The following is a 15,996-nucleotide window of genomic DNA, read 5'->3' on the forward strand; positions in this document are numbered from 1 at the left end:
GAAAAGCTGAGTCACATTGAGCTGATTCTTTTACACATTTAGGTTAACTGATATGTTTACTAATTTTTGTTCAAAGCTGAGTTTATACAGGCAGCCCAACTTGTATTATTAGTGTCATTCTGCTGCAGAAATTTTATGCACGTTGCAAAATATTTGGACACGTAAACAGCTAAAAGCATTGTTTCCTATTGTCAATTTAAAATTTGTTTTTAATCAACGGAGCCTCTTCAGAGGGTCTGAAGAGCCACAGGTTGCAGATCCCTGACTGTATGAAGTTGGATCATTTTAATCATACAGAACTATTTTGTCCAATTCCATTTTATAGTGCTACACTACTCTCACAGATTTAGAATGAGGGCCTGATGAGGGCCTGATCCACCACCAGCTTATTTTAAAAACCGACAGCGTTTTTATCTAAATATGTAAAAAACAAAAAAACGTCCTCCTTGTCCTTCAGCTTTGATAAGGCCTTAGAACAATTGCTGTTCCACCACCTTTATGAGGTCTTTACTTTAAGATTTTCTGATAGACTTTGAAAAATACTGATATCTGTTGAACATTTGTTGACTGCTTTTCATTCACCAACTCATCTCAGGTGGAGCGGTAAAATTTGTTGCTGTAAGTCAAAAGCAGGGATGGATGGTCTCACTGAGAGATCAAATTCTGTTACAAGCTGGTTAACATTTAGTCGATTGTGTAAAGTCTAAAATATTTAACATATAACATTGTTCGCACTTAATTATCAGTGCTCAAAACAAGTCCGTAAGTGTTATTTTAATGTGGAAATTTGTTATGATAAAGAAAAGATTTAAAAAGTGGGTGTGATAACAATTTTGCACGAGATGATGAAGCTGTGTTTACCTTGGAAAGGTTCTGCTGCGGAGCTCTTTGATGAAAACCTGACTGCCATTCTGAACAGCTCTCATGTCTGTGCTTTGTCCTGTGTCATATTTGCTCCAGTTTTTTTTCTTTTTCACTGAAAAAGCAACAAACAGTTATCGACAGTCTGAACAAGAATACACGTGACAAATATTTGCATTTATCAGGTTTTATGCTGTTTCGATACAGACAAAATAAAAGTTGCTGAGGCTGTTGTATAAATGTTGAAGCAGACAAACATTGCTAATAAGTAATGCTAATAAGCCTATCAACAAAAAGCCTTGACAACAAACCTATTTCTCATGTCTTTATAACTACTGTTTTATTTAGTGTAACAGTTTAGGTTAAATATGCTCTTAGAAATCATTTTAAAGTTAATTTGATTTCTGTAGACTATTTACTGCTTTGTGACTCACAGTAGGGTTCCAACCCTAACATCAATCCATCCATCCTCTACCGCTTATCTGTGGTCGGTTTGTGGAGGCAACAGGTCCAAGAGGAAAACCCAGACATCCCTCTCCCCAGAAACACTATCCAGCTCCTTCTGGGGGACACTAATGCCCCTTTCACACGTACCCTAACGGTCCCGGCTCCACTCTACTCAGCTCGCTTAGCGAGCGTTTACATCTGCATTTTTTCACACTCTGTACCTGCTTCTTTGGTCCCTGCTTCGGAGTCGGGTCAGCCGGGCCAGCCCTGCTTCGTGGGCGGTGCAAGCTTGGCTCCTGTTCACTCATTGGTCGTGGGTGTGACCAGATGCGAGCATAAAGAGCGAACGGTAGGAATATAAACAACAGAGTTAGCTTACCCTGCAATGTTTATACCATCTGTCCCCCAGCTGAAGGCGCTGTAAAGCCTGTAAACCTCCGGCGGATAACAGCTGTCCTACTCCGCGCAACAATCACGGCATCCAGAGCATTTCTTCCACTGCGCCTCTCTTCCTGAAGTCTCAGGAGAATCCCCATAAGTTTAAAAAACAGCAACAACACAGGGCCAACGTTGTCCATAGCGCTTTCGTTGTTTACACAACTTGCGCTAAGTTTCGGTAGCCCCCCGCAACACGAGGAGGCGTTCCTCTGCTACCGACCAAATTGGCCAGTGTGAACGCGATGCATTCTTTATCGAGCCGAGCCGAGTAGAGTGGAGTAGAGCCGGACTTCTGAATTAGGGGCCGTGTGAAAGAGGCATAAGACATTTCCTGTGAGGATTTGGGATTTTTGTGCTGTTACTTCCTGGTGGGGCCGTTTTCTGGCCATTGATTGGCAGCACCTTCTCCACGCCCTCCACACCTGCAGCGGATCAGGCTCGTCAGGCACCTGTGTACTTAAGGCTGCAGTGGGAACCAGACCAGCGCTGGAGCATTGTTTTTGCCTTCATGGTAAAGTGCCAAGCCTTAGTAAAACTTCTTGTGTCTGTGAAGACTTTTCTAAGTGTTCCATTTGTGTTGTGCACTTTCTCAGGATTACCTACCTGTTGAAGATCCAGTCTGGTCTGATTTGTTGGCAAACCCGCTGTGAAGCCAAAACGACATACCTGCTCTGCCTGAACCTGTCTGCCTGCCTGGAAAGGAACCTACCTGTTGCCCCTGGAGAAACCTGCCAATCCCATTACCAGGAAGTACTCATCTCGTCGTCCTACCTCCGTGCTGTGTGCTGCCTCTCTCACCGTAAGGACCTTGCACCTGAAAAAGCACAAACGTTTATACTTACCTGTTTACCTCTGGAGGAACGTCCGTCTCATTACGCTCTCTGCTTTCAGGTCCTGGCTCCCGATCATTCTCACACGATTAGCTCACTGTAAATAAATTCACTTCTCGTAACTTTGGTCTCCCGTGTCTGTCTGACCCCGAACTGCTCACCGAGAAAGTCTCGAATCCTGACATTTCCATGCCATAGGGAATAGATAATTACCCCAAGAAGTTCTGGGTCTGTCCTAGGGCCTCCCAGTGGGAGGTGCATGAAAAATGTCCAAAGGGAAGCATCCTAATTAGATTTAATAAATTCTTGAGGGGGGGGGGTTGTTTGTTTGTTTTTTGTAATTGGAAGGACTTTATATCAGGTGTCAGAAGGCTGAGAAACAGAGACACATTCTGCTCTGTAGCATTGGGCAGTAGCATAATGGCAGCGCAGCGACAGAACTTACATGTGGATTTGCCATGGGTCTTCTCACAGTTTGGGCAGTGATAGATGTCGATATCTGGAGCATCATCTTCATCTACCCCAACACAGCTGAAATGAGAACAGCGGCACTTTTTAGCGATGAGGAACATAACCCTAAAGACTCTTTTTTGTTTTGATTAGAGGAATGTGCATACAGGACATGTAAAACTTCCAATAATTACATACTCTAGGTTCTTTCACAAAACACTTCAATCCAGGACTGAGACACCTTCTGAAAGGACCAAGGCAGCATGGTGGGTTGAAGCAAACCCAATACTGTTGGGCCTTTGAACCATCAAGTTAGACAGTAAAAGCACTCAACAAATGAAACAACAGTTGACATATGAAAGGGGAAGCTGGCTTCATGGTGCAATGGTGTGATATGGTGATGACAGCCGGTTTGAGATTTAAAACATCCAACACCTCCGAGGAGATGTCCAACACATGTCTGTTAACATGACTAAGTTGTACCCCATGTCTTTTCTAAAGCTGGCATCATTAAGGAATGTGCACGTTTTCGCTGGACGTGGGCAGCTTGATTTATGAACATCCAGAGGCAACTTAAAGAAGAGCTTGTATTTGCAGCCCTGGAGGAATTGAAAAGTGACAATAGTTTCAGCCAAGTGTGAAGTTTGGAGCAAAACATAATCCAGACAATTTCTACGAATTGGGAGAACAATGTTTCTGTAAGTTCTATCAGGACACAATAGACTGGCACTGCAAGAAAATGTGTAATGATATCATTAGGGGTTGCAAAAGATCTCAGGAGAGTTAAATGATTTCTTGTTGAGTTAAAAATTGTCTCATAAACGCAATCATAAAATTCTCATGACTTTGGTTAAATTAGGATTGAAGATGTCCCAGCTACTTTAAACCATTTGTATAGAGGCAGTTTAGACAGAATGTGGTCGTATTACAAGAGCAGCTTCCCCCGCCCTCTGCAGCTATGTGCTGAGAAGATGAGTCCATGTTGAACATTTATTTAAAACAGGACATACTTAATGCTGAGTTTGTGCTGTCATTTGTTGACTTTAACTTTGAAGTTGAGAAAATAAAAGTCTGAACCTTTTATCCATTTGAGTTGAGAGGAAAAGAGTGGATCAAACTTTGAGGTGTGGTGGTGATACAAAATCTGACTGTTCAGTCAGAATCTCCCCCTCTCCTCTCCACTCAAGCTGGTAGTCTCTGTTAATCAGTGTGAGCAACTTTTCTCTGATGAAAATTATTTGGGAATAACTATGAAGAAAACACACAAAATAGTTTAACTCTAATGCCAATTTAGTCAGCCCTGAAACAAAATCCCAGCAAACTTTCATTGTTCTTTTACTATAAACAATTTGAAACACATCACAAAGTTGCTTATTTTTTCAGAAAGTATTATTTAAAAAAATGTTGGCCCTTAATCAGGTTTTTAATCTTTGCTCCTTCATGTAAATGCACTAATTTAATTAGAAGTTTGAAGGGCATGTAGAGTTGAAGCAAATCTAATGAGAAATCAAACAGGAGAGAGGCCAGTCAGTTGAGTTTGTGGCAAAAGCGTATTTCTTACAAATGTGGTTAAAATCTCATCTCGCTCTGTGGACTCTGCATCTTGTCTCAGGAGATGAGAGTCTCATTACACCCCTAGAAATCATATCAAAAACAATTAGAACGCAAACAAGCACTAGCTAATCACTTCAAATTCTTCCACATGCAGCAGAAATTAGATGGTCAGACTTTGTAGATATATGTGTGGAATCTGACATTTCCCTAGAAAAAAAATGTAAAATAAAGCTACACTTGTTTAGGTAAAGTGCTTCAGATTAGTAGCTTTAGTCAGAGCCTGTTAACTCCATGTTGAAGCACCAATAAAGGCTGCAGAACTTCATGGGAAGATACAGTATATCAGTTGTCAACAAAACAACTGATAACAAAAATCTGCAACATCTTGACCATCATCGGTGAGTCAAATAGGACACAGTTACAGTACAAAGAGCTGGACAGTAAGTGAGAGGTTTGTCAGTTGATGTTCTTGATAAAACTGTAATTTTTTTAAAGCAGCACCTCAAACTCGTAGAGCTCTGAAAGGTTAAAAACATCTCAAGTGGTCCATTTTCAGTCACCGCATTTGACTTATTCTGCTTTGTGAGATGAAAAACTGAAAACTATGTGAATGACAACAGCTACATTGACAATTTGGCCAAAATAAAATAAAGTATATGTGAGAACAGAATCCCATATGTTTGCAAAGAATTGTAGCAAGCGTGTGTGTGCGTGTGTGTATGTAAAATAATTTTACTTAGAAGAAACATTTCAGACATCTACAATCTCACAGTCATACATTTAATTACAGATATCTAAGATGAAAAATTATTCCAGATATCTCTTAAATATTTACTCAAAACATTTTATCTGTGTGGTAAATGTTATCATGAATGTCCAGTTTTCATATTCTGACTAGCTGAATTACAATTTTAGACAACAATGTGATTACAAATACCCATAAAGATATTTTGGGTGTTAATGAAGACCTTGATGGGATGTTGTTTTGATCATAAAACATGGGAAATAAAAAAATGACTGGAAACAACTACTGTCTAGCTATTTGAAATTGCGGGTTGTGTTGTAAAAAATGTATTCACAATTTTTAATTTATGTTGAAATAATGCATTTGAGTAGGTTTGGAGCTGAGAGCTCAGTATTAAATAAATGGGGAGAAGTAATGTCATTTGTCCCAGGGTGAATGACAGCTGAAATACCTGAAATCCTTTTTATGGCTGGGAAGTGTTGATTTATGGATTCTGTATTACAAATATAGTGTTGCCAAACAGCAACTTGGATAAATTTGAGATATTTTAAATTTTGTGTTCATGAATACAATCTTAGACACACTGAAATGTAATTTTTACCCCAGTTTTCTGTAGTGTTTGTTTGTTTGTCTATTTGTATGCTCTCTGAGTAATTCTAGTTACTGATAAGAAAGTTATTTTAGATATCTCTCATTTCTACTATAACTTACAATAATATCTTTCCAATGAAAAGGAAATGTGGGATTTATACTAAAACATAATTGGAGATAGGAGTGCATAGTTATATGATGGGGTTTGATTATACAGTGCCAATAAAAAGTATTCACCCCCTTGGATGTTTTATGCTTTTATTGCCGTCACAAACAAGTCATGGTCAATAAAAATTGGCCTTCTTTACAAAGAAAAAAAAACTTCTTCAATGTCAAAGTGAAATCAAGTTTCTACAAAGAAATACCAATTAAATAAAGTGTGTAATGTAAATTAAGTGATTGCAAAAGTAAAAGTCAGGGGATGGATACAAAAGGATTTCCAAGACCCTAAACATCCCCAGGAGTTCTGTTAAATCCATCATGAAGACATGGAAGGATTATGGGACATGTGGAAATCTACCAAGAGCAGGCTGTTCTCACAAACTGAGTGACCCTGAAGAAGGAGAATAGAGAGAGAGAGACCACCAAGATCCCTGTGAGCTCTCTGAAGAAGTTACAAGTGTTACATGGTCACATTTTTTCTTTTGCTTCCGTCTTTTGTTTGTTTGTTTGCTGTTTTTATTTTGGCACCTTTGACGGTTCACTGGTGGGGGGGGGGCACAGCCAGTCCAAGTGTTTTTAACCGGGCTGGTAGCGCACCTGAGGTTGATGAGTGAGGTGGCGTGTTTGAAGCTGTGGTAGCAGCGGAGGTTTGTGGAAAAAGGAAAAAGAATTGAAAGTACAGTGCGGGAAGGCTCTGGATGGGAAAAAGAGTACCTTCACCTCGGGACAGATCCACCCAGAGGGAAGCGTCGGATGTTTTGGCTGGGAAGAAGTTTGTTTCCTTTCATTTGGAGATTTTGGATACACCGGCTGGACGCTAACGGATTTTTAGCACCGGGGAGTTTACACGCCTGCTAAGACCGACCACCCATGAAATCACAAGTGATGCATTTTGTTTTTAGAAAAGAGGGAAAAACTATGTAAAAAAAAAAGAAGAAAGAAAACAAACTATTGGACAAATTGTCTGACGGACAAAGGATCGTGCAGGCTTGCCCTTTTAAGGATGTTAGCTGGTTGAGAACGGATCGGACATCTAAGGTAAGCCCTCACCCACAGTGTGTTCCGTCAGGTGCCCGGTTTTTTTCCTTGTCTCTTCTTTTCCTTTTCATTGCATTCTTATTTTGTTGCGACTCTACTCTCCCATAAATTTATTTTAGAAAGAAAAGAGAAGAACGAGCAGGGGTAGTGTAGCGGTTCGTAACACAAGCTTCAGCAGGAGAGATGGAAGGGACTGTACAGATGATTTATCTTTGATATATTAATGCTGCTTCTAATCAGTGTTGTGTTGAATTGTTTCTCAGAGATCTGTTCCTCCACCAGCTTCACTATGTTTTCTTTCTAACCTCGTTTGTTTTAAGCAGCTATATTTTTACTGAAATGCTAAAAGCTTTATGATCAGCTTTATGTAGTTGAACTAACAGCTTGTCAAAGTTGTACTTGTTTTCTTATCTAACTCTATAAATGTTGTATGCATGTTTCCCAAAAATGTGTATTATTACTGATGTTACTAACAACACACACAGTAACACACAGTCTAACTACTGGTAATTACTTTCTGTTGATGCAGAATGTGCTATCTTCGATAACAGTGTACAATTAATCACCTAGCATTCCTTGAGGAAATGCTTATCACCCGCTACCTTTCATGCTTGAATTTTAGATCAGATTTTTTTGCCCATTTGTGACTCATATTTTTTTTTTTTATGATAGTCTGAACATGACAAATGACGATTTTTTAAAATCCGACCCAGGTCACTTTTATATGTGGTACTAAATCGGATACATATCCAATGTTTTTCAAAGTGCTCTAAGCCTGACCGATCATGTCGCATTTCATCCAACTTTTTTGTCATTGAAGTAGGGGTATGTGGATTGATATTAATGATGCCAACATCATGCTGTTTAAAGTTTAGAATTCCACACGTCTTCAATTACAGAATGGAAATCCAGTGGCATCACATCAGTGGCAGCATTGTTTTCACCTTTTTAGATTTGCCATGTCCTGGATGATTGAGAATCTACACCAGTGGTGTCCAATCCTGGTCCTTGAGAGCCACCATCCTGCATGTTTTAGTTGTTTCCCTGCTCTTTAGCAGATCTTCAAGTTCTCCAGAAGCCTGTTAATCACTCATTAATTCAAATCAGGTGGGTCAAAGCAGAGAAACACCTAAAACCTGCAGGATAGTGGCCCTCCAGGACCAGGATTGGACACCACTGATCTACACCAACACATGATACAAATGTTGGTGTCACTTCATATCAATACTAGTGTGGCGGGATCAATACTTGAGTTTGTTTCTACTTTCAGTACATTGACCCCATTCCAGAAGTAAAATTCTGTGCTGGAGTAGGCAGGAAGCTGCAAGATCAGATGTAAACACTGGACAAAACAAGCATGGCAGAAAATAATTTTGTTGGCTATGGCTGCACAACAACTTCAGAATTGATACAGATGTGCTGACATGTGTAGCATCCTTATTTATTCCCATAAACATCTTCTGCTGCAAATGTAGGTCATTTCAGGGTCTAAAACTGTTCACACTGGAGTCTGATGGTGGTCTCATTTCAATTATAATGTGAACAACTATGCATCATTTCTGAGCAACGAATTAAGACCTGCAGTGTGAACATAGCCTAAGATTATCTTATGATGAGAATGACGGAGTTGTAGCTGTTTTGGTCAAACCATGTGAAAGAAAAACACTGAGTTATTTTTGTGTAGGCTAATGTCAATTAGATGTGGTGGCCATCTTGTATTAGTATGACTCCAAAAAAGTAATCCTTTGAAGTACATCTAACGATTGGTTTTTGAGAGTTTCATCAAATCTGCTGACTGCTGGGGATAGGCACCAGGTCCCGAGACCCGAAATGGAGAAGTGGGTAAAGAAAATGGATGGATGGTAAATGGCTTGCACTTAAATAGTGCTTTATCTAGTCCAAGGACCCCAAAGCGCTTTACACTACAATCATTCACCCATCCACACATTCATGGCGGTAAGCTACATTGTAGCCACAGCTGCCCTGGGGCAGCCTGACAGAAGTGAGGCTGCCATCACACCGGCGCCACTGAGCCCTCTGACCACCACCAGTAGGCAAGGCGGGTGAAGTGTCTTGCCCAAGGACACAACGGCTGAGACAGCCGGAGCAGGGGCTTGAACCAGCAACCCTCCAATTACAGGACAAACCCCTACCTCCTGAGCCACTGCCGCCCCTTATGGATGGATGGATAGATAGATAGATAAAATCTGTTCAGTAGTTTGAGGTCTTTTGCTGACATGGAGTTAATGCCAAAGTTATTGGCAAAAATATTGTGCAATCTATCAGCAATGAGTATATATTTGGGATGATGCTCAGCTACAACCACAAATAATTTTAGCTGAACGTCTATAAAATTGGTTATAATTGGAGTTATATCCCATTTGTGTTTCCTAAGGTCAGTTGGCTGTGGCAGCCATTTTTAGTTTGGTTTGTCTCCAAAGGTTTGTCAGTTGTAGATATACATGCAATGATTACTTTCTGAGGGTTTCATTAAAAAACATTTACTTGATCATAAGATATTTGCAAGACAAACACACACACACAGCACTTTCACAAAATACTTTAAGCCGAGACTTAGACGCCTTCTAGCCGCCTTAGTATGATTTGTGAACGGGCCAGGTGGTGAGGGGGATTGAAGCCAACCCACAACAAATGCACCTTTGTCATGAAAAGCGAGATAGTAACAGAGCTATAACGGTCGACACAGAAAAGACAAGCTGTGGCAAGCTGGCTTTGCAGTTCATTAGCCACCTGGTCGCGGGATTAAACAACAACAAAAAAAATGTATTACAGAGGGAAGATCAATGATGACACACCGCATTTAGTTTTAAAAAAATTGTTAACCACGAAGAGAATTGCTAAACTGAGTTCGTTCATAATGTTTTAAAAACTATACATGTGACATCTGTGACACGGTTAATGCGTTGCCCTGACTTAAGTTGCTTTTTTGGTTCTGCGACGCTTGCTTTATTTCTGAAAGCTCACGCCTCTGCAGGACGTGGCTGGCTCCTTCTGTGATTTGTGAACAGTCAGAGGCAGCACAAAGATGGACTGATTTAGCAGCCATTTTTAAAGGGACTGTTTAGTGAAAATGCCAACACAAACATGAGCAAAACCAGAATCACCCATTTTGCCTTTAGCAACATGTGATAAAAACAGTGCAATCGTGCACCTTCATGGTAAAACTTATTTGTCTCCATCTCTTTGCATTTGTATTTTAGATAATAGTAATTACTGATACCAGTAATAATATCTTACTAGTCTATCACCACTGGAGACAGAAAACTGTGAGATAATAGATGAATTTTTAGCTGTAGTCTTACTGAATTCTGAATGTTTGCATCCAGGTACCCAGAGATGCTTGTGGTCATGTTTTGTGTGGGTTTTTTTTTTAAATTGTGGCCTAATTTTATGTGCATGGTTTGCAAAACTGTACTCTAGGCTTGCACATTATTTTGTTACCCACCTCAGTCCACATCGTACTCGCCTCAACTCGCTTTGCACCCACCTTGATGACTGTACCTACATTTAATCTGCTAGAGTACACTTTAGAAATTAAGATAGGCAGATCTGGACTAGTTTATTTTTTAAATATTACTTATCATCAATGTGGATTTTAGACCTAGACATATTTCCCATCAGCAGGGTAGTTGCTGCACTGTGTTGTTTGTTCTAGTAGAGTTACTATAGCTTCCCGTAAAAGAAATCTGTTGTAGTAAAGCACATTTTTCACATTTTTAAAAATTATTTTTTGAATAATATTATATGTTTAAATACCATCTGTCTGTAAGTAAGAGTTGAAGTTATCATAACATGACTGTCGTTAATAATGACTTTGAAATGTTTAATTTATGTATAAATTTCCAGTGATAAATGCAATGCTAATCATGTTAGCTTTTCAGTGTTGTTTTCAATGCTAAGTGAGCATTAATGCTAATTGTTGATCAACAGCCTGTGATTATGAGGGTTTTTTTAAGATATGTTGTTGTGTACTCTTTATTATACATGAAAATACATAAATCAGTGTTAATTTATGTAAAATAAGCCAGTCATTTCTATATGTAAATCTGTATTTCTGTCTCTGTTTCAGCTTTACAGTGTTTTAGATAAACATCAGCTTACAGCCAAGGTCGAAGCCAAAAATGAGTTTACGTGGACATGACTGAAAGTGGGTGGGCCACCAAATTTAACTTCCAAAATAAATAAAAACTGGAACAATGTTCACTTGTATGTTATCCCCGTTGTTTACAACAGAGCTTCCCAAACTATTCAGTTTCTGACCCACAAAGAACAGTGGCAGAAACTTGTGACTGTTACAATACAACTTCCGTAAGGTTTATTTTAAAACAAATAATTACATTTAAAATAGCTTGACATATATTTCAAGTCATCCCAACGTCATGTATCTTGATTTAAACAAGTTAAAGCATTTTAAAATCCAGGATTTTGAAATAATGTCCTAAAATTTACTGTGAAAAGCTGTGAAAAGTTGTAACTTGTCACATGGGTGTAAATCCCAGGGAGGTTGGGGGGGCCAAGACCCCCAGTTTTGGAAAAATAAAGATAGTGTGGAGAAATATCTTCCAAGGCTCTATGGTTAGTGCTCCTACTATTCAAGAGGAAGGCTGTGGTTCGAATCCTAAATGTACCACTATCTTTGGCCATTTCATAAATTCATTTTTCTGCTTTTACCATAAATATCTTGCTTCTGGTAACTATATTTCAGTATATCTTAAGCGTCCCCCCAAACATTACTCTTACTAATGCTCCCTGTTTACTAGAAAAATTATTTTTATTAGAAAAATGCCTTTGTGCCTACTTGAAAATGAGACCAAAAATCATAGGAAGTTCATCCATAGAGACAGCTGGACAACGCCCACCAAAAGGAGAAAAAAAAGAGATTTTTTTTATCTTCTTCATTCCATAACTGAGCTGCTGAGGAGCTCATCCTGCCTCAAAGTCATTGTCCAATCAGCATGAAGCTCTGCTCCCAGAGTCCCTCCCCTTCAGGAGTGACAGAGACCAAGTCTACCGTCGCCCCAGACTGACTGACTGACTTTAATGTAAAAGGCTTATTTTCCACCAACTTTCAGGCCCTACAATGCATTTCCTATGGGTTCCAGTGTGTTTTCTTCAAAGATCTCACATACCTCACCTCGGCTTTCGCGGTGATGTGAAGCTAGCTGTGATGTTCAAAATCAACATGGCTAATGTCCAGGGTGGTTTATGTGTGCTGTCGAGAACATTCCCCTCTGTTTTCGTCATGCTAATGAGGAAAAATGGAAACAAAGCAATTAAGTCCTTCAAGAAAAAATTAAAACAAGCTAGTTTCTGCCAATGGAGGTAAATTTTGTATTGGAGGAATTCTGTGGAGACTCGATGTACAAAAATCCTAGTTTGCTAGTTGTGAAGTAATCATTGTTTTGGGCAGAGCAGAAATGTCTGGCATGGACCGCCCAGCAAAAAAAAAAAGAAAAAGGAAAAACAAGAGTCCTTCCAGATTGCTCTGGACTTTTTGTTTTCTTCAACCTTTGATTTGGGGAACTTTTCTGCACAGCTGGATGAAAGCTAGAGGCAGGAGTTACCCGTTGCATCATCGAGAGGAGCGGGGCTGAAATGTTACGGTTTGACGTGTGCTCTTGTTAACTGGCAGCCTTCATCTGGTAGCGTAGGTGGTCGCTTAGCAACAGCAGCGACTGGTAAACAAGACATCTATCTTGGGTTGTTTATGGAGCAATAAAATGTGAACACATGTATGTTTGATTGCGACGATAAGTGCAGCAAGAGGTAACTGTCACAAGAATTTGTCTGTGATATTTGAATTTACCCAGGTTAAAGAGCTGCTGCCCACCGTCACGTCTCATATATACTGTATCTCATATAGATCTGATATTCCACTAAAACTGTATTTTAATAGGTGGAAGTGGGGTGGGCATTTTTATTTTTAGTTATTTTAGTAGTCTTGTTTGTGTTGCCACAGGTCAAAGAGGACAAAATTATAATTTAAAAACAAATCAGATGCAACAAAGCAAAGAAGATGGCAGACAGGAGCGGGATTCAAACTGTCTCACAGGGAGAACAAAACTCCAGGCTATCTGAAAACAGAGGTGCAGCTCCTCCATCAGGCTGAACAAACCTTGGCCTCCTCTGTCTCAGTCAGAGGGGCAGAAGGTACGCTCATCTGTCACCACTTGCAAACACAGCAAAGTAATTGCAATTGTTAACGTAAAGTCTGTGAAGCTTGTGTATGAGTGTATTTTGGGGGGGCTGGGGTGCTAGTTAAGCATCTTGGTCTGTTTGGTTTTATAGGAAGATGATGTGGCTTTTCCCCCACATCAGTCTCCACAGGTGATGTTGCTGTCCATCTGTCCATCCTGCTTCTCAGACCGTTCTGTTTCTGTGAGCTTCCTCACAGTATTTTAAGAAGGTGCCAGTAGGATTTTAAAAGTACAGTGTATTTTTGCTTTCCAAAGTCATTGCAGGAGATATTTAGCAGTTCAAATGTGTTTTGTTATGACTTGTTGAATACGCAGCAAAGTTTGATAGTATTCACACATACAGCAAAGTGAAACAATAATTATTTCAATACTTTATATTTGAACACTGCTTTTTTCGTGACAGACGCAGCTTCCTCTGTCACCACTGCAATATTTCTGCAGTTTAATTCAAAACCCTTTCATTGTCAATAAAGATAATAAAAAAAAAATTTAAATTCAAAACGTCACATGCAGCGATGAATTGTGGGTAAATACTTCGCCGAAGTCCGCCTGGATGCGGGCTTAGCCGAAGGACGGATGTAGAACACAAAGGGGGCAGGGCGAAAGAGCACTCAGAAGAATTGGGACACACTACGCACTCAAACCCTTCAGCATGAACGCACATTTAAAGGACACAAGGGTGGAACAAGGGTGCAAGTGCGAGAATTGGGACTGGGCCAGCAAAAATGCTTTATCCGTACTGGATACTCGTCTGAAACAAGTATCCCACTCAACCCTAGTTACTAAATTCCTAGGATTACCATATCTTCTTTATTTAATGTTTTAAAATAAGTGCCAAAAAGAAAAACGAAAGCGTAAGCTATTTGTCTGGGTGGGCCGTGAGTGAGTGAAAAGTGAGTGGGCCCAGGCCAACCCAGAGGCACACCGCTGCTACCAGCTACCTCCTAGTGTTTATTCACAAAACTGATAATCAAGATGCATTCATAATTCTTTTATGATTGCACTGCAGTCCCCTGAATTTTAATCAAACAAATTGTGAGTTGCCTAATGATTCGTACTACTACGAAATACAGCTCTTGAGGTGTGTTTGAGATATCTGCAAAGCTTCCATGGCTATTTTAAGAGAGTATTTGTCACGCAAAGTTTTAGAATGTGTTCAAAATTCAAGCAACAAGGTCTGCGAGCCTCTGGGACACGCGTGAGGAAGACAGGAATCACCAAGAATGTTTGCAGCCATTCTGGAGACTCCCTCAGGAATGCCATTTGCCGGCTGGTCTCGAGCCCGGTGAGAGCCTTCAGGTGAGGACAGCTGAGGAGGATGGCGCTGTTCTAGGGTTCGGCGCTTGGTCGCCTGCTTGTCGCTCTTTTAGGATGTAAAAAGTGCAGGTCCAGAGAACAGACAGCATGAGAAACCTTACCCACATGTACGCAGTACATGCACACAGACACACAACTGAACTCTACAGCCACCTCATTCAAGAACAGGAAACAATCAATTAAACATTTCTGCAATTTACCAACTTCCATATAATTTAATCTGACAGACATTTTCAGTGTTTAGCTTTTCATGTTGCTAAAATGAAGTTTTTGAAGAATGCAAGGCTGAAATAATGCAGTGTACTCATTTAAGAAAAAAGTACCTCGGGTTTTGCTATAAGCTGAAAAGCAGAAAACAGAAAGATTTATATGAAAATAAAAGGCCTTGGAATGCATGTCACCCACCGCATTTCATGCCAGAGGTTTTAACTGAGAAACAATGCAATCGTAGCTATTTTTTATCAAAACCTTAAAATCAACGTAAGGTGCGGTCTCATGCAACGCTGGAAGATGTCACGATCAGAGTTCGGGTTAGGAACAACTCTTAGCTACTACCACGTCACATTTTAGCTCAACCTGTGTAAACATGACTGAGTAAGACACATTTTGGTGTTTGCTAATCTGAATTAGCCGCCGTGGCCATCTTGAACTGAACCAATTCCAAAGGTTACCCAGTTGCAGATGATTACTTTCTGAAAGTTTCATTAAAATCTGTTCAGTGGTTCAGGAGATATTTTGCTAACAGACTGACACAAACACACACAGGCACAGGTGAACCTATTGTCCATTTTCAGCTTTCGACAGCAAGCTTTAATTATGATTTAATGCAATTAAATACATTTTTCAGGGTTTTTTTTTTAACCAGGAGACATTTAAATCATAATTAGTGGCTATTTTTATTCACAACATGGTAGTTGAGCCCAGTTATTATGAATATTTATATATCTATCTGAGTCTATTGTCGTGTAGAAGTGGTTGTTTGGTTTCTGCTGATGGTGACGGCTTTATTGCTTGTATGTTCATGAGCTCAGCCTACAGACAGCTCAGGAAGCAGTAAAGGGTTAACATTCAGGCGCGTAAACACTCTTCGCTGAAAGAAACGTTTTAAACCAACGAGCCACTGAAGCAGAAGACACCCAGAACCCAGCCGAACCGTGTGTCACCTCCCCACCCGTCCCCCGAACCACACGGAGGGCAGAGATACGCTGCGGGGGCACGAGACGAAGCAAATATGAAACAATTCTAACGCAGTGTCGGACACAGATCATTTCAGCCCACGAAGAACGTGGAAACTACCGTCTCCGTGAAATCCCCTTGAAACGCAGCAATTAACCAGCCCCCCCCC

The 15,996-nt window shown here is 40.1% G+C and overlaps 1 protein-coding gene across 2 annotated transcripts in view; it reads right to left on the reverse strand.

Moving 5' to 3' along the window:
- phf2 (PHD finger protein 2) overlaps window positions 1-15,996 on the reverse strand; it is a 53,490-nt gene that overhangs the window by 36,347 nt on the left and 1,147 nt on the right. For both annotated transcript variants that reach the window (XM_037975066.1, XM_017440290.2), the window contains exons 2-3: window positions 3,022-3,107; window positions 862-976 (exon numbers count right to left, since the gene is read on the reverse strand). In XM_037975066.1, the coding sequence (XP_037830994.1) occupies window positions 862-976; window positions 3,022-3,107 (201 nt within the window). The remainder of the gene's footprint in view (window positions 1-861; window positions 977-3,021; window positions 3,108-15,996) is intronic.

The sequence above is a fragment of the Kryptolebias marmoratus genome, linkage group LG4, assembly GCF_001649575.2.
Source record: "Kryptolebias marmoratus isolate JLee-2015 linkage group LG4, ASM164957v2, whole genome shotgun sequence".
NCBI lineage: Eukaryota > Metazoa > Chordata > Actinopteri > Cyprinodontiformes > Rivulidae > Kryptolebias > Kryptolebias marmoratus.